A 23,472-nucleotide genomic window follows, 5' to 3' on the forward strand; every position below is an offset into this window, starting at 1 on the left:
TTGAAACAATGGGGGAAGGTTACGTGTATCTCAAGATAATCTAATCCTGCAGGCTCCACTAACTATATCCTTGTGCGAGTACTAGAATCTTGAAATATGTATGCACTCTAGCCAGTAGCCTTAGTTGAACAAAAATTACAACAGGATATATGAAGCACCAGCACTCAGAGTTTAGGAGCTAATTTGCCATTGACAGTCACCATAGAGCCCTTAAATCACAGCAAGAGATTTGCATCTAGGTTCCTCCTGTATGTTCCACCTTCTTCTGCGAGACCCTTCAGGTGTCCTCACTAGCCCAGCCAGGTGCTGGCAGCCTGCAGAGTCCCTTGTGGCTGATGGGACCCATCCAGATGGCTGCAAAGCAGATGTCTTAGTGAGGCAGCTGGGTACGGGAGACCCTGTAGTTCTTCTATAACTCTAGCCTCCAAGCTAACCATTACAGTCAGTGCTGCCCAATATCAGATACAAGCCTCTCAGCCCAAATATTAGTAGGAACAGTGGCTGTCCACATTCAGAAAACATTGTCTCCCCTATTTGGCTGGGAAAATGGAGTTTTTGCTTTTCTGAAACTAAAAAAATCCTGTCAGGAGCACATCTGGGGGGTGGGGGAGAGAAGCTGCTTTTACCAGGACCTTGGGGAGAAGCCATCCTAGCAATGGCTACAAGCCCGCACAAGTTAACCACACTCAGTCACAGCATCAGCAGCTCCCTGTTCTACAGGGCATCACACGAGCAAAGCTGGCAGCAGAGCTGAGGTTGTTTTACCAGTGCTTGTAATTTGTCGCCTGAGGCGACTGCCTGGTTTGCTCGGGTTTGGACCCTAGTCCTCTCTTCCTTCCCATCTCCCATTCCTTTCTTCTCTCCTCTCTTGCCCGCAGCCAGGAAGGAAGGAGTTTGTGCAGGGCTGGTGTGATTGCCTAGTGCAGCTCACGCTCTACACAACACCTTTGCTCCCCAGGTCCTGCCACCTCAGCGAGGCATTCGTGCTGATCTTCGAAGCTGAGGAGCATAAGGCAGCACAATGAAGCACCCCAGATGTCTACTTGAGACTAATTAACAGTACAACTAATAACCAGCAAGGAGATTACAGAGATCAGGAACTACAGAAGCAAGAGGGAGAGTTTTAAGGTTCCAGAAAGGTAAATTTGCAAATAAAACTAGATTAATATAATCAATTAAAATTCTGCGTCTGAATCTCTGCTGTTTTTGCCCCAGAAGTTCACAACTGAGCTCCCTCTGCTTGGGTTGAGCTCTTGCAGGATGACTGATTAGTCATTAAAATGGCAGCTCCACAAGAAGTGATAGCAGCAGGACTCACAGATACAGAGACAATGAAAGCATGTTTAGAAATACCCATCTCTATTTTAAAATTAACATGTGGATACACACACACACACAGGAAGGTGTTCAGTGATCTGAAACGCTAGAACCTTTTCCCTTGAAAGAGCAAGTTTCCCAAGACAACCTTGCAGCTTTTTGTGTGCAACAGAGAGCTGTAACATAGATCATCTTCGAACCTCATGATCAGCCTTGGGCAGCTAATGCTTTTGTCTGTATACAGATCCTGGAGGCTTGCCATAGAAAGCATTGTCACCAGATTCACAAATGCCCGTGGAACCTGCCAAGAGAAAAAGCAAACCCAGAGCTGGCATGGGGAGCACCAAGCACCGTCTTTGCCCTTACACTGCCACAGCAGGCTTCAGGTTGCTGCCGATATAACAGGCCTGCTGACTGAAACAGCTTGCTATTTATAATAGAGGCACTGGAAGTAATACTTAGTATTTTAACTGTGTGGGGTTAAATTACAGCCCCTGCCTATGTGGGATAGTTCTTTTAATTTTAAATATTGGCCAGTCATTTAAAAAAAATGATGATTTCAAAAAGATCCCAACCTGTTGTTATAGGTGTTTCGCTCAATGGCTCAAACTTGCTGACTCTGAGCGGTCTCACCATCAACTTCACCCTCATCTGGAGCATCAGGATCTCACTCTTAATGATCAGTGAAGTGTTACTTTGCAGTGTAATGAAGGAGCAATGCATTTTCTAGCTCTTGAATACCATATGCTTGCTCAAAACCTGTTACCGTATTTTTTACGCCATTTGTCTGCAGCACATCAGCTAGAATTCAGCACATCCTTACTCTCTCTGTAACACACTTCTTCCAATCCTGTCTCTCGCAGAGATTGTTCTGTGTGCAGACACCTCTGTATACAGCCGTGCTGCACAGATGAGCGCGAGGAACTAAATTCTCAATCAATCACCAACTGCTTTATAAGCAGAACGTGATCCCCACTCCCACATTACTAGAAAAGTTTATTTTACCTCTCTGTGAAGCATGTCCAAAGCTGTTTGTATATTATAGGTGTAGTTTTCAGGAGAATAGCGTACCTGTTGAAACAAGAGGGTTGAATTTCTGTCAGTCGGTTTATTTGAGCAGGCACAGCAGCAGCTAGCTGGAGTCTCTCACTGCAGCTTTTGCACTTCCAGCTCTTGGGGCAAGAGTAACACTGTCCTAAGTGCAACGGGCATGTCTCTGCTTTTCAGTTCAATAAAATGGGAATTTTATTTCTTCACACGAGGAGCAAAGAACACACTCCACAGCCAAACAGGCTTCCATGTTAAAATTGTCTTCCCCCACACACACCTTCAGCCTTAACTCTCCTTGATTTAATTCCATGCAGAAGTTCCTTGTGAGCCCCACTGGCCTATGGAGCCTCTACTCCATAAAGCTAAAGAGTTTGGATCCCTTATTACCTAAGTCCCAGCTCGCCAGGAGCATTGGGGTTGGCACTATGGGTAGCATAAAGGAAGCATCATTCTGATCTTTGAATGCAGGCATGACATCCCCCTGCCATTTAGCTTTACGTGCAATCGCCATTTTTTGCCCCAGTCAGGAGCAGAAGGTAAGAATGGTTAATTTGACTCATTCATGTTTTAGAACCATTTCAACGTGCTGCTTTGGTGTTTTTCCCCTTATCCAAAATTAACCATGTAGAATGGAAAGCATGTGCTTTGTCACTTGTTGGGAGATAAAACAGTGAGGTCTCATCACTGCGAGAAGTCCACCATAGCACTCCATCTCCTCTATAATCACACAGAACGAAGGTTACGTGAAGGTTTAATTGCATCAGCATGACCTGCTGGCCAAACCACCCCGTAGCACTGAAGCTGGTAACAGCACACTAAGCGAGACGCTAGATGTATGAGCGTGCACGGGGCCAAGGAAGAGGGCAAAACCTTGACAGTCTCTTTTATCTACAGGTGCTAAAGCAGTTGGATCAACAGAAAGTTATCTTAGTTAATAGCAAAACAAAGTAGCCACAGTTATGTAGTTTACAGGGGTTCTGAAGATATCTCTGCATTTATCACAACAGCAAGTTGAACGACCTGAATGTCACCGAGTAATTACAGGCTGGAGCTGCACAGCTGCAGTCTACCTTACGTTGTTGTAGGGCCCCTGCCCCGCTGCCTTCTGCCCTCTCACGTGCTGCAATGCAGCGCGTGCAGACCCTGCGTCCCGCTCGCGCTGCACGCGGCTCAGCACTTACTGGATCGTTGCAGAACTGGCATAGGTCGTTTCCTCCTATGAAGAGTGTTATAACCTTCCAGTCAGTCTGAAAATTTATCCTCTGCATACACACACACACACACAAAAGAGAATGAAAGTTGTGAAGGGAGAAAAGAAAAGAAAAAAAAAGGTCAGGCAACATACTAAAGAGAAATTTAACATTTCTCTGGGGGTCTGCCTGTAGTTTTCTAGGTGTATTCACAACAAAATGAATTTACAGTCATGACTGTGAGGCGAAACCACCATGATGTAAACACACTTACAATTGTTGCTTTACAATTTCAATAGCACCGCACAAATCTGTTGGCTTCAGAAAACTATTGCTCAAGCTCCATCTGTTCACCTCTTTAGTAATGTCTTATGTATACGTTGACCAACTCCTCTAGCAATTCTGGTAATTTATCTTCATTGCAGAAAAAGGGGGTATATGTTTTATTGTGTAATAAATAATGCAGCTGCCTGCTGGGAAACCCTGGAGGGCAACATATTTTGGTTTTATTGCGAGACAAACTGCAAAGAAGAGGCGGGCAGTTTCAACTCTAACAATACTGGTAAAAATTATAGCACCTTTTCTCTAGAAGAATTTTGCAAAGGGACAGCTAATGTATAGTAATTACACCACAGCAAACACAAGCCTTCTTAGCGGTGAAGAAAGGGTCAGACATGCTTAGTACCACAGACCTGATGTGGTCCTCAGCATCTTAGCACTTGAATGTCAGTGCCTACCACCACGAGGAAAAGCAGTAGCAGCACATCAGCCTCAAGTGAGTTACAAGCATCTAGCTTCCAACACTGTATATATCCTATCCCAGCTGGCAAAACCTCTGTCAGGTGGTTTGGTCTCAAAACTTACTTATGAAAATTAAAAGGCTGATGAGAGACTTTTCCTCCTGCTCTGAACAGGTGCTTTAGAAAGAGGGTAAAGAAGCTCTAAAATCAAAGATATATCACCTCTAATATAAGCATTTTTCTCATTAATTAGTCAAGAGAAAAAAGCATTTGCACTTGTTTTTCCATGTGATGTTTCCAAGCTAATAAGCATGACAGAATACTGCTTAGAAGCTTTGAACGAAAAATAGCCAGTTGCTTAGTTGTTAACAGCTACTCCTTTTAATCTCATTTCAGATACAGCCATGAGAGTGAAATCTTGTTTACAAAAAAGTGCACTGAAAAGGAAGGTACTGCAAACATTTTTGCCAATACGTTTTCACCCAGTATTTATCTTGGACACGCACACAGTTGACTTCAAAATTTTTTGGCTGCTTTCCAAATGCACAATTGGCAAGTCAAAATAATATCTTGTAACTCAGGTCACTGATTGCATAGCATATTTGTCAAATTACAAATAGCAAACACTCGAGGCAGTAGTTGAGGTGAAAAATCTGTAAGTAATCCTCAGCCTGATATATGTTTTACGGACCATTAATCAAATTATTCCTAACAACAAATGTGTATGTCAAAAATCAGCTGATGACTAATTCGCAAAGAAGGCGCTAAATTGTTTTTAAAGAAAACAAGTCCTTTCCTCACTTCACATGTTCACTCTATATGATTACGGTTTGAAAAGCCCAAAAGCCCGGCCTCAGCATCACCGCTGGCAAAAATATGTGCTTGCAAGGTAATTAATGGTGCCACAGTAAAATCCTAGCAGACAAAAGGTTCTGTAGTCTTAAAGGGTGAGGTGGCTTGGGAGGGGAGACCACGGCACTGAGCTTACCAGCTACCTTGAGGTAAGAAAGATTACGCTTAGCTGGATTTCATAGCAAGATAACTATCACATGATTGTACAAACCTAGTTAAGACAAGCTATAGTTAATTGTGTGCTGAGGCACTCTCTGCACCAAGGAATATTAATTATTACATTGCACGCTGCAGGGCCCACAGCTTGGTTTGGCGTCTACTGTTGGCCTGTTGCACTGTTAGAAGCTTATAGCACCACTTAACTTCATCCTCCTGAAGATATTGGGGACATGTTAAACTCACAGTATCATTCTTCATCCGGTCCACCAGTCTTCTAACCTGCGCAGGGACATCCCTAAACATAAAAAAAATAAAAATAAAAATAAAAATTAAGGAATCCTGTATAGACAGTAGGGAAAAGAGAAAACCTGATGTATGGGTGTCCTTCAAATAACATCTAAAAAACCTGTGAATCTCTAGGTATTGTTGTCTTCTGGATGATAGACATTATTACTGAAAGAAGGCTACAATTTAAGCTATTGATTAAAAAAAAAAAAAAAAAGTTAAAGGAGAAAAAACATTTAGCATCCAGCAGGCACTAGACCACTTTGCAAATGCTGCATAGCTGCACTTTTACAAACTACTGTAAAAAATATACTGTGCTATAACAGAACAAGTATACCTTGCTCCTCCCCACCATTACACTGATGCTATTAATATATGTATCACTGTGAAGCATCCATGCATGTATCAACATTATTCCACAACATCAAGCCACAAATGTATGTTTTGTAAGATGTGATCCCAAGGGACACATCCCAAGGGTTAATAGGAATTTCACTGAAGACTCATCGTAGCTGTTTCTGGTTAATTCCCAGCTTTACCACAGATTGACCACAGGCAATTTACTATTTCCTCTGTCTTAGTTTCTCTAAACGAAATCTTGGTCCTACTGATATCAAGTTTCAAATATCCTTCACAGCCCTCCTATAAATGTGCATAATTTTTCTCTATCTCACCAAAGGGATGTGAATCTTTTTGATTAGTCCTTGTAAAGTACTTGAACTTATTGGAAAAAGGTAGTAGAGAATGCATTACCATTGCTGTCTTTTTTTTTTTTTTTTTTTTTTTTTTTTTTTTTTTTGACGAAGATTAGAAAAGCTACGAAGTCCCCAGTGCATTTCTTAGCCTTTATGCTAAAGGTGGCTAAAAGCATGCCCATCAGCCTTACTGCACTCCTGCCAAAGTTCAGCGTTAAGACCATTCTCAGGTGGAACTGAATTTTAAAGACAAGTCAACTTTCTGTTAAAAGAATTTTCCTCTTACTCTGCACGATCGCCTGCCACAGCTTGGTTGAAGGCGGCATTACTTGTAGTTTCCCTCCCAGTGCCAGTGGAATACCCTCTCAAGGAAGGATTGAACTCACGAAGAATATCTGCAGAAAAGAGCATTCTGAAATGTTGCTTGCTTCAGCAGGTAACAAAGGACGTTAGAAAGATTAGACCTTAATAAAAGACCATCTTTATCAGACACTTATCAAAAATAAACCTTAATATACACTAAAGGTGGAGATGCATCATGCTACAACTATTATCTTGCCTTCTGGTTGCTCAATGGCATGAATCCTGTTAAGCCTGTGACTGAACATGATCTTGGCTAGCAATGTCATTTTGCCTGGTAAGCAAGGCTGAGCAACCCTTCACCCAGGAGGAGACTCTCATGTTGTCACACCAACTGCAGAGGGCTTGGAATCAAATCCTTTAGTCTGATCTCCCCAGATATACTAACCTTAATGACCTAGATTCCCTTCCAGATCTTAGGCTACAAACAAACCTCACAGCACCTCAGATCCAATAATGCCCCAACCTGTAAAGCATATAAGATCTGTTCTTGTAATGTGATTCTGATCCTACCTAAAACAACTTTCCCTTACAGTCAAAATAGTTTCTTCAGGCTATGATCTGAGATCTTTTGATTCATCTACCTCAGTTTAGGCAGAATTATAACCAACACGAGTATGCTGAAACCACCAAAACCCCTAGAAATTTCAAGATACATTGTTAAAGTCATGCACAACAAATTAAAGTCTGGCCATTAAGCAGCTTCTGCTCAGTACTCAACATTGAATAAAAAGCAATGTGTTATGCCATGCTGCAATTTGAAAGTTTTCCTTCTCATCTTTTCTATAAACTAATAGACAGCTCCACATATCTATCAAGTTTACAGAAAACAGCACTTACTTGCTAGTGTTGTGACTGTGTTTATGTTTTCATCTCCTCCAACACTGTTAAAAGGAAATAGGTAAGAAAAAAAATATTCAAAAATATGATGGACTTCTTAAAGTAATGGAATAAGCAAGAGAGCTCCCCCTTATGGTGTTTCTGTATGTATACACTTATATATACACTCCCCCGAATCCAAATGACAAGATGTTATTTAACAATCATCAAAGAGAATAAGTCAAAGCAAACTCATTGTGTGCATAGTAATGGGATCACAAACTTAGAGACTATCATTATCATTATATTAAAAACCTTGCACACTAACTGCTTACTCTATTCTCTCATGTGCTTTAGTAAATATTAAATGTAGCAGAAATAATTTTTTAAAATAGAATAATTTCCATCATTTTTGCTAATGTTATCCCTATTAAAATTTGTATTACTTCCATTTGTAGTAAATGGATCCATTCTATCCATAACAACAAGTTCTAAAGGTAGGTATTTTAGAGGAATAAGCATACTGAACACCTATTTCCTCACCCCACTCAATTGGAAGAATACTACTAAACTGGCAAAATTCACCATCTGAATGTTCTTCATCCTTCCTCATATTATAAAGTAATGCTATTATAACTGTTTTTCCACAAATGTCAGTGGAATACTATTAAAGACCAAAATATAAAAAGCTACATGTACCTCTACAGTATTTCTTTAATTTAAAATGGAATAGTTTGAAGCATTCTAGTGCCTGTTTAAACCTCTATAAAGCAGCAGTGTCTCACATGAGTAAGAAATGAGCAGAAAAATCAGCTTGACAACGTAGTGTTAAATCATAGAGTTGCAGAATAATAAACGAACACAATTATCTGTCTTCAGTATGGCTTTTTGACCTGCCTAATAAAATGCTGCATAAGTCGACTAACTGATAACTGATGAGCTGTTGTGCATGATGCAAGTAAAACTGAGAATGGGTCAAGAAACCAGGGACCGTGCAGAAAACAGCAGCATAACTGACTCCATTCTGGAGGCTGCCTGTAGCTCAGCAAGACAGATGGGCAGCACGGGCCATGCCTGGAAGAGCAGATAAGCTATAGAAAAGGCAGGAACAGAAATACTGAATGAGAAAGTAGTACAGCTACACTGGGAACTAGAAGTCCTTTTTGCAATGGCTACCAAGATGAAAGAGGAGAAAGTAGCCACCTTAAGATGGACTCCACTTCATCCAGTTATCCAGGCCTGGGCCAGTCATGCTACACCTGCCTCTAGATGGCCACTAGTTTCAACGGTTTCTTTATCAAGAGTAAGGGCTCAAGCTGGTGCCTCCAGGCAGAGGGTAAAGTCAAACTCACTCTGGCTCACAAGTCTGGATTTGTTACAAGAATAAGCAAGTATACCATAAACCAAGAAAATTGGGATCTTCACCCCACAAAACAAAGGGATTCTGGTTGGAGAGAATTCTGGGGACTCACCTCCAAGAAATACCCCGGTACTGAGTGAGGACATCCAGAACGTCGTAGCGTTTTGATCCTGCCCCATTGCCTGCCTACAAGCAGAAGAGAAGTAGAGTTCACCTTCAGAAAATAAGGCTTGCTACAGTACTTTGCTCTCCAGCTGATCATAGCAAAAATAATTAAAAGGGATGTTAATGAGGTAAGCTGCATAATCTTCCCAAAATATACAAGATCTCTGTTCTCAGAAGAATCAAGGCCTGAGGGTATTTCAACTCTGCTCCAGTGATTTATCCCTCTTCTATCAACTTCTTGATTATATCAAGTGGCAGAAAAGTGGCTGAGAAAGTTCAAAAAGTTCAAATAACTCTAAATTTACATAAGGAATAAATAAGATAGCAGCGTTCTGCATGTATAATTTATTATAATATCCTTCATGTCATAAAGCAGATTTTCCCCTCTTCCCACTCCCAATTTTCCTGAAAAAGGAGATTACAAGGCACTAGTGTAACAATGAGTATGGAACATTGGAAACATGAATTACAATATGAGCAGTGAAACAATCACTGATTGGAGAATCACAGCCAGTCTAGGAGTAACCACTATAGATAATCTAGGAATAGCACTAAAAAAATTCTCTAGATAAGTTACACTTAATACACTTGATGATCCACTGTAATCTGACTCAAATATTTAGTCAGTACAAATGGACATGGCTTTATAGACTTTGGTAATATATCTATATATGTTCACTGCAGAATTTGTTCTTTCTATTTACACTGCTTGCTAATAGCTTCAAAGGCAAATACCTGGTGAGCTGCCTAGAATCAATAATGAAAATCAGTTGTTGCAAGTTCACTCTAGCAGTGTGGTTTTGCTGCTAATACAATCTAATCTTGCTGTCTTTCCTTGGGCAGCACTCCTGTGGACTTTACATTGGAACTGTGCACCTATTAGACTTCGGAACTGATTAATTGTCAATCAAGGTGGAGCATAGAAAAAATGCATGAAAAATATGTTTGGCCAAATAGGGCAGAACTGCATGCATTCACTCTCTCTCTCTCTGGTTAAAAATTGCTGTTTTATTACTTGTTTAAATGACAGTTATTGAGAGCTTTACTTACTGTGAGTGAGTCTCCCAGGGCTGCAATCACCTGAATATCTGCCGGTCTCAACTTATGAACTTAAGAAAACATGGTATAAGGGAGGGAGCAAAGAAAAGAAATTTCAAATTGTGGTGCATATCAGAACTTTTCTTTATGATAAGCATAAAGCTTTGCAGAAACTGTATTTTAATATTCATGATTGCATCAACTTAGAATGACAGATAACTGACAGTCATCAAAACAGAGATGATCCTTTGTACCACAGCTGTGCATTAACTACAGAGGCAGGGGAGGCAGTGAGATTTCACTCATATCTACACTTACTCAAACCTGTTTTAACCTGTGGAAACAGCTAAAACACAGGCACAGCTGCAGTGACGGTGCAGGGTGGAATATTTAGGACCATTGCAGCTTCTATGAGAACACAAACGCACCCGGGACAAGGCGACTTCTGTGCTTGACTGAACTGGCAAGAGCACCAAGTCCCTACTCCATACTTTGCCCAATAGTGTGGCTATCTTTAACTGATCGTTAAGAATCATATTTCAAACTAAGCTTCACTTCAGAGAAGCATGGAAGACATCCTATTTATAAACAAGGCCACCTGAGGGAACTTGGAACCACTCCTCAGGAACTCCTACTCTGAGGGATCCCAAATTGCGTGGATGCCTAAGAAGGTGCAGAGTCTGCTTTGAGATCAGTAACTGGAGGTGCTGGGGTCATATACAGCTTTACTGTTTCCGCACGCAGTGCGGCTGAAGTATCCAGCCCCCTCCTGTCTTTTCCACTGTCATCTTTTTGTTCATACGTGCAAGATGCAGTTGCATAAGCTTTCACTATTCATGAAGGAAGACTTGAGTCTTGCTACGCAACTACTTATGTTGCTCAAAAAAAGCATTTTAAAGACACAATAAATAGAATGCACTGCCCCCCCCCAAAAAAAGTGCACCTTTCCTAACTAAAAACAGGTCTTTAACATCAGCTGAAGCAGTTCTATAGTACAACTGCATAATGCTGTACCTGATGTCGGGACTGTAGCAGAGGGAGCGTGTCCAGAACAGGGAATACTTGTCCCATAACTCCTTTCCTGCAAAGACAGACAGTGTAAGACTTTATATCAGACTCTTTTTACTCTCGTTGGGACAAACCATTTATGCCTCAGAGCATTTGGTTAATGGATTTTCCACACACTTTGTATACATCCACCCAACTCAGACCTTCCTCAGGCCGTCCCTTTTTCGAGGCAGGCACAGGCTTAATCTGCTAAGAAATTGCACTGCCATATTAGTCAGCACTGCCCTGCCCGTAGGACTAGTTATTTCAAACTCCATGTCCCGCTATTCCCAAGGTGGGATATACCAAGGCGGATGGACCATGGCACAAGGCCCAAGGACATGCACTCGCTCCAGATCTCTCCATGGCAGGTAGGTTAACTTGCCGGAGGAGACTCTTTGCTGTCTTGCCCCATTGCTCCAGCTCCCCCCAGCCCTGAAAAACAGTGCTGCTTCTTATCACCTCACATCATAATTATTACTAAAAATCGAATTAGTAGGTAGTGTTGCCCCATACACAGGTCTATATCATAACTAACAAAACAGATAGCTATATTAAAATGAGTGGAGAAATGTATAGTGCCACTGCAATGTCGTATACACCATTTTGAGCACAGATCTAGCACATGGTCTAGATATCTTATCTAGGGAGGGGCATGAAGATGATAATGCTTCATCTTCATGCAGCATTATCTCCCTCTACTGTTGTTTGGAAGCACCAGACTCCGCTCAAAATCAGAATACTTCATGACCGAAAAAGCATGTTTTTTGTCTCTGAACAACTGTAACTCTCTCTTGAAAAACTAAAAAGAAAAATCTTTCATTCTTCTGTTTTGCTAACAGGTAAACTAGACTAAATCAGACCCACACAGTGGTGTCATGTTCATCTGATATCTAGTTTCCTCTGCAGCAGAAGTAAAGGGCCCTGTTCTCACTATCTTACTATTACAGGGAAGTTAATATTGTTATCCAGAAGTTTTGGGTTTTTTTTAAAAAAAAAAAAAAAAAAAAAAAAAAAAAAAAAAAGTGGTTCTTAGCCATGAAGCCACTTCAGGCTGACTGAAGACATTTAACCTGATTCATACTCTACAAAATCCATCAAGAAGAAAGCTGCCATTATGTGTCTGACTATTTAGTTGCTTATAAACATGGAAATGAAGAGTTTGAGCTCTGTATTCTTTTCCCCAGTAACATGATTTAATGAGATTATACTTATGAGTTACAGGTGCACTTCCACCCACCTGCCCCACTCCCTGGAATACACTTAGTCCGTGTGCTACAAACAGGCTTACTATACCTGAGATGTTTCTTTGGTGTTTGACGTCACTGGGACAGATGAGTAGTTACTATTCTTATATGTAAAAAAATATGGATTTTCCTGTAGAGGTAAGAGAGTATTTTTACCAACATTAGTGGAATTAGTGAAATTTTTCTAGATAGGTTTTCCCAAGAGGAATCTATATAGCATTAATATCAAACAAAACAGATGATTAATCAGTTTTTGTAATGCTTTAACTGCAGTTCAGTGAAGATTTTAGAAGCCAGTAATACTTTACCACTATCAAATCACTGAAGTCAGTGCTTAGATGCAAAAAAGCTCAAAAGCCTGTTGCTTGAACCTCAGAGATGTTTAGACTCTGAAGACAGTACCGCTCTATTAACAACTACTAGGACTGAAATAGTCAAACCTGACAGAAGACCAAGTCAAGCCACAGACAGCTCAAATTATACAAAATATGTGCACTCAATTTTTTTGCTGAAACTGATTAATACTGATGTTTTGCTTATATTCACAACTAACAAATTCAGATTAGCTGATCATCTTTTGAACCAAAAAATCTGACACAGTAAGATCATTTAACTAAACTTTGTCAAAAGTTCTTGTTTTCAAAATATCATCTTTATAAAATAAAGAGTCTATGTCAATGAACTTCAGGAATGCTTAATTTCTAGCATTAGGAAAGTACACATTCCCCAAAACTTTAGAATAAGGCAGCAATATCTGAAAACTTGGAAAATCTGTAAAGAGTAAAAAAATAACATCTCAAAGTCATAAGTAGATCCCTTTACCTGAGATGGACACTGGACCTGAAGCATTTTTGTGAGATCATAAGGTTTCTTCTGTCCAACTGGCTCCAACTGGAAAAGGATAAAAACCAAGAATTTTACACATGCTATGAGGGGGGAGGAAAGGAGAGCAGCAATAATTCAAAGGCTTTAGCTCCCGAAGTTTTCCATCATGTTCATACATATTTAAAAATTGTTTTGCTTATGATAACATTAATCTATGCATAACTGCCACATGCATATCTACAAAACAAGGAAGTGAAAACAAGTCCTCTGACATGATCTGACCCTCACTCCATCATTAAAGCCTCCATCCACACTAACTCTGCTCTCTGGCAATGCTGGCCCTGTAAAGCTTCTTCCTACCAGCCACCGATTTTATATCACTTAATCGGACTGCTTGCAATCAAGTTATTATTTATCAGCTCACCCACACCAACTATGGACATCTTCTAGAGGAACATAACTTAAACTATCTCCATGATTAGTTTTCATGCTGTTATGGTGTGTAGTTTAAACTCTGCTGGGATTAACAGGTCAGTTTTACTTCCCTGCTGGGTTGGGTATGAGCAAGTAGAAGAATTCAGCTGACAGGTAACACCTCTTTGCAGTAGTCTCTCTGCTGTCCCAGACCTCATCTGTCACATTTTTTTTTTTTTTTTTTTTTTTTTTGTCTACCCCTAGTTTTTGAAAGCCATGCTCACCAACACTCGAGAAAGGCACAGTCAGGAGTCCTTTCTTCATCTCCCTATAATATGTGGTTTTAATATAAAACATACAAGAAATTTATGGACTTCTGTGGGGGAGAAAAAGCCCCCTTTTTCTTTTAGTAGATTGAAGCTTTGAAGAAAAACAATTTTATTGAAGCTCCTCAGAAAATTCAGTTTTGATTCAGATTATATGTTGAAGGTTTGGATAACTCTACACTGCTTTACCTGCAAAGTTGAAAACACAAAATCCCCAACATAAACAGAAAACCAAAAATCTTCCATTTCATGAAGATTTCCTTCTATCTTGTGAGCATTTTTTGCGCTCCTTGTGCTGCAAACTTATTTTGCAACAAAGTCAAAAATATGGAATATAACATCAAAAATGTCTCACATAAAAATATGAAATATAACACCTTAAAGGTCACACATCAGTCCTGTGGTGATTGTAGCTTACTTAACTAAAAGCTTGCTAATTTATCCCACTTTCAGAGCGTTAGACAGCAACAGCAGTGCATTCCAACTCTTATGTAGAGGACTGATAATACTCGTATTTATTGGCCTTTGTTTCTCTTCCTACAAGAGGGCAAGGGGATTGTTATTAATGAAAAATTATGGAATGACTCGAAACTCAATACTGACAACATAAGACGAAACAGAGTAACTATTTAATGACATTTAAAAAAGGAAATATTCTTTTTCCAGCACAGAGTTAACCCACAGAACATGGGACCGCAGTGGTTTCCCTTGGCAGGGAATGAATATCAAACAAGTATTAGACACTTGCATGTTGCTGGAAGTTGGGTGAGGAGAATGAATTTCTCCAGCAGGCAGTTTTTTCCCTGTTACTCAACACCGCTGTTTCTCCAGCACGGCAGGACTCTCAGCTCCCACGCAGCTCATTTCTCATGTGGCAGAGGTGCAAGATCCTGGTCATAGGAAATCAGGCACCTACTCTGTATTGTGGCCTGCCAAAATTTACCCCTACATCTAACACATCTGCCTTACACACAGGTTTGCATGCTGGCTCCATACTCTAACAAAAGAGATCCCATTCTTTCCTGGTTTTAGTTTGTCTTTTTTCCCTGTTTTGTAGGATGGGGTTTTGTGGTCTTTTCTGCTACACAAAAGACTGTGAAACACACGAGCAAAAGCAGCTTTGTCTAAAGTCTTTACACACATGAGAGGAACATTGCCTCTGGATGTATTTCCAGAGATAAAATTGGAAGCATTTGCCAAAATTAATCAATCAGACTCTTTGTGGTAAACAGCGTTATCTAAATAAACAACCAACCTCTCCCAGCTTTTCCCAGCTCCTCAATAGCTTTTAACAGACTCTTCGCTGACGTCTGTAGTGCAAGAACCACATTGCCCCTAATTTACTAAGAATGCTGCAGTATCCAGCTACCGCCCAGACAAAACTTCAGCACCTGCCAGCTCAGCTTCTTTCCAGGCAGAGCAAATTTCAGTGCTACTTGCCAATTGCCACTAGATTTCCAAGGTTTTGCCCTTTGGTCAATCCAAAAGGGAGGCTGGTGCCAAGCCTCAAAGCAAGCGTGGCCAACACAAAGACAGCCTGGCGGCCAGCAGGAGGAGGGAAATACATTGGATGCAGTTTTTGTGCACCTCCTCATACTGCCACGTTTGCTGCCTGACTCGGTCTGTCATGATCTTGATCTCATATCAGTTCCCAGTAATGATATCAGTTCCCAGTAATGCCTTTTTTTTTTCCTTCAAAATTGGGGACATAAATAGTTAGCTGTTATTCTTAGCAGAGCCACAGTGTTCCTTATCGGGTAAGTAAATCTCCTAGTGCTTTTTAAAATAAAAGCATCTTTCATATCATCTGCTTTTGCACAACGGCTGAATACGATCACATGTAGGTAACGAACCTCCCCATGGAGGTGCCTTTCTGACAATCTCCAGTTTTCCTAAGAAAATTCCAGTAAAGGGAGAAGGCAGGCAAACAGGTGGGAAAGAATTGTCAAGGGAACTCTACCATTTTCAAACCAGCAGCAACGTGGTTTTGCCACATCTTGTTCTACCCCTACATCACCTAGACTGTTCCCTCTCTAAAGGGGCAACCTGACAGTTATGGAAAACACTGAAATAAAGCAAAGTTGGTATTTGTCTCCCCTTATGACAGTTTTCTGGCCCTGGCATATCCCCTAGCACGCTCAGATGGTGTAACTGGCCCCGACACAGCTCTCCTCAAAAGCCTCACTTCACGTGGCTAATAGTCTTTTACCTCTCGCTGCCACAAAACGCTCCCAGGTGTTAGAGTGACAACAACAGGGTAACACGCCAGAGAATGGGACCCTGAAGGACAGAGCCCAGAGGATTAAACAACATCGAGGCAGAAAGGGGGAAACGTGCAGAAAAAAATGGTGAAGCAGAGTAAAGAAGGAAGGCTCTTCCAATGGCAGAAACTGCGAAGGGAAAAATATCATCTGAAGGGACAGAAGGAGATTGTTGCAAGAAGCAAAGTAATTTGAGATGAGGAAGTAAAAAAGAAAAAAAAATCAATGGCAAGTTAACCAAATATGCCTGCACAAGTTGCTAAACTCTAGGAATCAAGTCCTGCAGAGCCAGGATTCTGCAGAAGCAATGCAGCAGTTTCAGAATGGGGATGGTGCTGTCCCAACTCCTTGTGAAGAGCTCAAAACACCAGTCCTAGGCATCTCACACACCGATACCCGAAAAGCTGGGCCTTAAGAGGCTACTGGGGGAAAAAAACTACAGGTTAGACTTCAAAAAAGAAAGCAAAGCCCATTAGAAGCATACAAACTCTCCTAGCTGCAGAGACTAGTAGGAGAGAAGGACAAATACTCAAAGCTGGAGCACAGGTTCTGGCTGATAAGCCCTAGAAAACACAGTAGTTCAGTCTGATCTATTGACAAAGGTAAATGAAACTCAAATTCTGATAAATTTGGTTCAGTTGACCCCAAATATTTCCTCTGGAAACGCACAAAGTGGGATAGCAAACTGGCAGCAATGTGGTCCCTCTCCAGTCAGAGGTACCAATTTTCTGCACTATCCGAAAAAAAAATCCGGCATTTCATTTCAAAACTTTGATGATGAAAATGTAGTGGTAAGCAGATGTAAGGAGCCATTTTTCACATCAGTTTGGAGGTTCATGCTTCATGAGACTTGCTTCTGAACAGGTTTGAGATTTATAACAGTTAGTATCTGGGAAGGAATATGTCATCTCTTTGAATTGTCTCACAGATCACATTTAAGTACTCCCAATAACTGTGCGATCTAGGTAAAAGTCACCACCACAGATGGGGCACTAAGGCATGGGCAGTTCAAGTAACTCACCCAGTTTCTTACAGAGAACTTGGAGACACAGGGAAACTATGGTTAACGCAGAATTCAGGGATCTGGCTTTCAGCCTCAGGCTTGCTCATTTAACTAGAGAAGCTAGTTGCCTGGTGAAAATAAGGCAAAACAGTGATAAAGGAGCCAACACGTATCTTATCATAGCGTCTGTTTTACAATATAGTAAAATACTGAGATGGGAACTTTGGCATTATTATGAGGAGCATTACGGGTAATGGCGAAGAACAAGATAACTAGATGCAGCACTTCTGTTTCAAGGTTATGGTTTCAGAGGATCAATTTTTAACTCTTTGGCTGCTACTACCCAGCAAAAGTGGCAGGCGTATGGAGAGAGGTAACACCTTTTATTAGCCACTTTTTCCAGCTATATCATCTGATTTAAAAAGACACACAATTTCTCACTACAAATCCTACTTCTTTTCTCTTTAAATGATTAAGACTACAAAAACTACCAGAATTAGCATAAGAGGCAACAGAAACCTGTCAATCTGTATGGATTTATTTTAAAATTCTGTTTATTAAAAGGTTGTTGCAGTATATACTTTTTTGCTTCACATTCATGATAATCTGCACAAACACAGGAACAGTAATGCTCTCATAAAAGAAAAGCTTAACAATATTTGGCCTTCAAAGCAAGAACTAAAGCAAGTCTTATCTTTAATCTAATTTCATTTGGCATTGTGGATTTTTTTAATTAAAATAAGGGTATATATACTTTTTCTCCTTCTTTCTTAAATAACCATGTGCTATTAAGGGGCTATTGGGGGGGGGATAGAAAAGAAAGCAGAGAATTTTAGATGTGTCTAAACCAAAAGGAAAAATAAAAATCAACATCTTATCTAAAAAACACAGATATGGGAGCACATCCAACCATGATATGCACTAAACAGTAACATCCTAATTTACTTTGACAAGTACAAAATCCAGGTGCTTGGCTTTTTTCTCTCAAGCATACTGGAGAGCAACTTCCACTCCTTCAGTTGCTGCCACCATCAACACTGATATGCAAACCCCTCCAGTTTTATGTGCATCCCCTGGGTCACACACACAAATGCTATGTTTCCACAATTCAAGCCTGCAAACAGCTTCTTACAAAATTGGTCATCACGGTCAGACCTGAGGGATAGGAGAATCCATGTTTCCTTAAGACACCCCCCTCTTCTCTTACAAGCCACCATTTGTTGGTTTTCTTTAGCTAGGTAAAATATCCCTTGAGGCAGTACAGGGAGCTTCTCATGGAGGTTTATCCCCCCTCTTACTATGATAAACAGCAGCAGAAGGATGAGGGTTAATGAGGAGACTAAGGTTATGGAACTCGTTAGTAAAGAGGAGGTAGATACAGCACACAGGAGACAGAAGACCATAATAGCCATAATTTCAGGTTAGGAAGAGCCTCAGTTCTGCCACAAGCGTGCGACTAGCAACAGAAGGGACTGCCACAGCTCTTTATTCCCTGAGACTTCCTGAAGGTCTACTTCGGAAACCTTTCTAAAAAGCTCACAGGAGTAACAGCTACAGAACAGAAAAAGAGAGATCTCTTGGGACTGCAGGACATTTAGCATTATTAGACAGCACTATCTCTGCACATCTGAAGGGAGCAGTTACAGAATGGCTTTGCTCCCATATTCTTTACTCCCTCCTTGCCACTCAAAGCCTGGCTAGCATGGAGATGCTACTAGGTATCTGTACTAAGGCTAGTAAGCAACACTAGCCTTATGGCTCACCATGTTGTTCCAGAGACCCACAGCCATGAAAGTATAATCTTCTTCCAGAATTTCCACTTGTGTCTTCGATATGGTGTTGAAACCATCCCTTTCCTGAAAGGGAAAGCATTTTAGAGCACGATCAAACATTCAGAGTATGAAATGTTGAGACATTCATGATAAGGCAAAAGGTGTTATTTCATAAAACAATATTAATACCTTCAAGGATCACAGTCGCTGATACTCTGAATTACTCATTTCTTGCTAACCTTAGTTGCTGCTGATATGTCACGACAGAACAAATACTGTTCTTATAAGCAACTGCTGTACCTACCACTGTAAGGCAGCAGTGGAGGGACAGCACATCCACAAGACAGTAGGAAGAGCAGAGTAACAGCAAAACACTGTCACAATGGTGACATTGAGGAGATAGGGAAACAGGCAGATTGTGATCAAATGAACAATCTGGAATAAACAACACTTTCTCTGGCAGAGATATGCATTAAAACCTGAGAGAACGATGAATTTGTCTAAAAGTTTTCTTTGTTTTAACAAAATGACTGAACTGTTCAGTATATTACACATAGCGCCCTTCAGACGTATCAAAAAAAAAGTGTGTGTGGGGGGGTAAAGACTGCAGCTATAAGATGACATTTAAAGCAGTGACAGAGCAACCCACTAAGAACAACGTTGTCACAAGAGCTAAGGCTGCTATATGTTTTACAGACAGGTCGTCCACAAAACAAGCCCAGCATAAGAAAACACAGTAACAAACTAAGATTTTGTGATAGTAGATCCCAGCATTCATAGAAGACACGTTTCCTTCTCTCTGTCCACTTCAGACTGATTCTGTGCTGTGGGGAGAATCCAGGGAGCTCTTATGATGCCCGGGAACTGGACTGTGACCCACCACCAACTCATTTTACTATAATCACCAAAGATTAGATGTTAATAAATTTTGATCTCTTGCTCTGAGTGAACTATTGTTTAGAAACTCATATTTTCACTTTCCATTGCTGGATCTCAGACCCTGACCTTTGAACATTCCTTTAAAATACACCAGTGGCAAAACGCTGTCTGACATCCCAGACAACCCAATCATAGAAATTCCACACCGGCTGAACCAGATGCAAAGTCTGGGCAAAATATGTTCCCAAGAACCAAGACTGCATTAGTTTCCAAGTGTTTTCAGCGAGGTAACTCTACTCTTCAACAGGTTTTACAAAGATCTTTATCTTTCTTTTTCCTACGTATTTTTAAGTATTTCTTGTTACCCTTTATTGGCTTTGTTTCCACTAATTACAGTCAATTCCTCTGAATTCTAATTGTAAAGGAGTGTAATCAGGAATGAATGAGCCAATGACTGGAGGTATAAGGAGAAGTTAACAGACTTGACAGTTTCTAGACGGTTGGGACCTAATCTAGAGAGATGCCGTAAGTTCATCGCTCCAGGAACATAACATTCAAAAACAAAGGATCTCTGACTGACACGGTTTGAAGCGAGCTCCACTCTCAGGGCCTCTGTTTCTAATCATGCAGTCTGTTCTGCATGCTTGACTATCCTTGTCTTATGGTATTATACACAGCCTAGACAGGAAAGAGGTAGCTGAATATTGCACTCACCATCACCAAATACAATCCAGAAGAGGAAAAAAAAAAAAAAAAAAAAAAAAGAAAGAAAGAAAGAAAAGAAAAGAAAAGAAAAAGAAAACGCGCTACAGATCAACAGGATTTTGCTCACCAGTCTAAGCAGCAGATTTATTTCTTGGAGAGAAGGCTGAAGAATAACAGTGAAGTCATCCCTTTGATCATACCTCTCAGACTCCAGAAGTTTTTCCCAAGCATCCTGAAAAACGAACCATTTAATCAGATGGCTATTACTATGCAGAGTGTGCAATATATATGCAATTCATCAAGGCTTAAATTCAAAGATTATCCCCATTCCTAATAAACCACAATAATCAAAACTTGTAATTTAATGAAATCCTTCTTATGCAACAGTTGGAAACCTGTATGTGGGCTATGAGAAAGCTACACTGAATTACTTGTTTCCTTTGGAAGAACAGCAAGTTTAGCAAGGCAATCTCATGCTTACTGCCTCCCTGTCATTTTTAATGGAATTCCAGCACAGTCGTCCTTGCTTTATGGAAAGTTTCCTTCTTCTAAAACATGTGGCATCAACAGCCAGGTTACTGAACTAGATGGATCACTCTTCTGTTGCGATATGACTAATCACAGGTGACTACGAGCTATATAATCATTATTAATTACAAAAGATACTGAGTTTACTCAGATATACAGAGAACTTCTCTGCAATGTTTCTGATGCCAGAAAAGGGATCAGGATTGCGGTGGGCCAGGATTGCGGGTAAAATGGCTCTCAGTACCAGAAGAATAACTCCCCACTTCAGCCTAACCTTGAAAATGAACAGACGCACACCTCCAGCAATTTGAGAGCCAAGCAGTACAAAATAAACCATACCTGATAGGACCATCTCAATATTGTATCATCTACAGCAGAGTGTTCACCAACACAATTGCACTGATTCCTGTTGGGACTACTGCAGAAACAAATAAAAAAAGATGACATTATGAACTTTTGATAAATAAAACCTGTAGCATGTACTCTTATAAGCCACTGATGAGTGCAGACATTGATGACTAAATCGTTGCGTATATTTCAAATACTTCCTTCTGTAGTCACATTGGAAGATTGAACACTCTTGAGATACTTTCCACAGGAACTTTTGCCGTAGTGTTTGGCAACAGCTCTCCATCTAGAAATGTGGATAGAAGCTCCAAGCTGCAAAAGCTTGTATCTGCCAAAGGATGTCCAGGCACTATCTAACAGCTAATCAGGCTCAGTCAAATTCCTGACCTGCAAGTGCATATTGCATATTCCAGCAGCTGATGGAAGAGGATATGAATTTTCCTAAGGCTGTAGACAGGAACAATATCAAGTACATTTGAGATTAATCTGGTTTCAGAAAAGCTATACTTAGCCAGAAATGCATGGATGGACAGGAATCTGAGAAAATTTCAGAGAGATTTGCAGGTATAAGTGTTAAGTAGCTGTCAGGATCAGACTCTACTTTTTACAAAACTCTAGCTAAACCTGTAAAACAGGAGCTTTTTATTAATGTGCTTTTATTATTGCTGGCTGAGATGAACCCAAAAGTATCAATGTGAAGTGCAAGATGTGTGAACTGGTGGAACAGCTCAACCAGATAAACACAGCTACAAGAGCACAGCAATGAGATAATGATGATGAGATCGATAATGAGAAAGCCAACCATCTTAAATTGAAAAGGAGAAGTAAGAATTCCTCAAGAAAAATAATTTTTTTTTTTTAAGAAAAGCTTTCAATGGGCAAGGCCCATATTCCTAAAATCTTTCTTCCTTTCCACCTCTCATCTACCTGCCTCACATCCTTTCCTTCAGTGCCTGTGCAGGAGCAATAAGCTTGCTAGAATGCTCCATGAAATCACTTTTAGATGAGGAGAGCTTCTCCTCTGCTTATACTTGTTGTTAAGCACATGGTTAAGCAGCAGCCTTGACTGATGGAGCTGTATATACACAAAACACATGAAGCCCTTCAGAATGACTATATTAGTATGTATGGTATCTTATGCCATAGACAAAAAAAATTACTGTGGAGTAAGATGGAGTGTAATCTCATAGGCTGTAAACTACTCCATCATAACTCTCCATGTGCACACTCCTACTCTGTGCTAAATTGGGACATAAGCTACTCTCACTGCTGAAGGAAGGAGATGATTGGAAAAAAATACACACACATATACATATATATGCATGCAGTTCAGTTACCATAGACACAATACACACACACATATGTATACACATCTCTCTCTCTATGTGTGTGAGTGTATATATACATACATATATATAAATATAAATTATATATGCGTGCAGTTCAGTTCAGTATCATAGAAGAATTGACAAGTCACAAGTTCCCCATCCTACCATACTCTCAGACCAAATAGTAGCACTCTCAGACTCATAACCCAGTAAAATGTTTTGTTAGGTATTTCTTTTGTGAACCTAAAAACTTAAGCTTTTAAAAGAGCTCTCAGATTTTCTGACCTGAGAATTGCTACTAATAAGGAAGGGCAGGAACAGCATTAATTGAAAGGGCGAGTGTGACTGTATAGTCTCATGACCTTAACCACAGTGTACAGTACTGAAACACATTACCCAAGTTGTCAGAGTTAAAAGCACCTTCTCTTCCCAGTAAAACCATGTTTGCTGAGAGAGTGTATCAGAAAAATACGGAGATCTAACACCTTTACCTATTTTTGTATTAAGGGAAGAAAAATTGTTCACTACTTCATAGTGATAATGTCAATAAGTAGTCATTCTAACTAGGTATCGGAGTAGTAATAGGAAGTTGTGTGGGGATCAAGCAGTTCAAAGGAACCTGTATTACCTGGCATTATGATGATCTTGGCAAATATGAGAGGAACTTGTGAGCTCAGTGGAATCCACCAGATTTACAAAAGCTTTGGGAACCTGCAGTGATAAAGTAAAAAATAATTTTAATAACCCTAGTGTATTTTC

At 40.3% G+C, this 23,472-nt stretch overlaps 1 protein-coding gene across 1 annotated transcript in view; it reads right to left on the reverse strand.

The window, feature by feature from the left end:
- PLB1 (phospholipase B1) overlaps positions 1 to 23,472 on the reverse strand; it is an 88,149-nt gene that overhangs the window by 44,251 nt on the left and 20,426 nt on the right. The window contains exons 11-25 of the mRNA XM_062571308.1: positions 23,342 to 23,424; positions 21,377 to 21,455; positions 20,637 to 20,741; positions 18,917 to 19,009; positions 13,147 to 13,215; positions 12,374 to 12,454; positions 11,045 to 11,111; positions 10,043 to 10,101; positions 8,940 to 9,013; positions 7,489 to 7,532; positions 6,575 to 6,683; positions 5,552 to 5,603; positions 3,549 to 3,629; positions 2,323 to 2,388; positions 1,518 to 1,618 (exon numbers count right to left, since the gene is read on the reverse strand). Coding sequence (XP_062427292.1) covers positions 1,518 to 1,618; positions 2,323 to 2,388; positions 3,549 to 3,629; positions 5,552 to 5,603; positions 6,575 to 6,683; positions 7,489 to 7,532; positions 8,940 to 9,013; positions 10,043 to 10,101; positions 11,045 to 11,111; positions 12,374 to 12,454; positions 13,147 to 13,215; positions 18,917 to 19,009; positions 20,637 to 20,741; positions 21,377 to 21,455; positions 23,342 to 23,424 — 1,163 coding nt within the window. The remainder of the gene's footprint in view (positions 1 to 1,517; positions 1,619 to 2,322; positions 2,389 to 3,548; positions 3,630 to 5,551; positions 5,604 to 6,574; positions 6,684 to 7,488; positions 7,533 to 8,939; positions 9,014 to 10,042; positions 10,102 to 11,044; positions 11,112 to 12,373; positions 12,455 to 13,146; positions 13,216 to 18,916; positions 19,010 to 20,636; positions 20,742 to 21,376; positions 21,456 to 23,341; positions 23,425 to 23,472) is intronic.

This window comes from Rhea pennata, chromosome 3 (genome assembly GCF_028389875.1).
Source record: "Rhea pennata isolate bPtePen1 chromosome 3, bPtePen1.pri, whole genome shotgun sequence".
In the NCBI taxonomy this organism is placed as follows: Eukaryota; Metazoa; Chordata; class Aves; order Rheiformes; family Rheidae; genus Rhea; species Rhea pennata.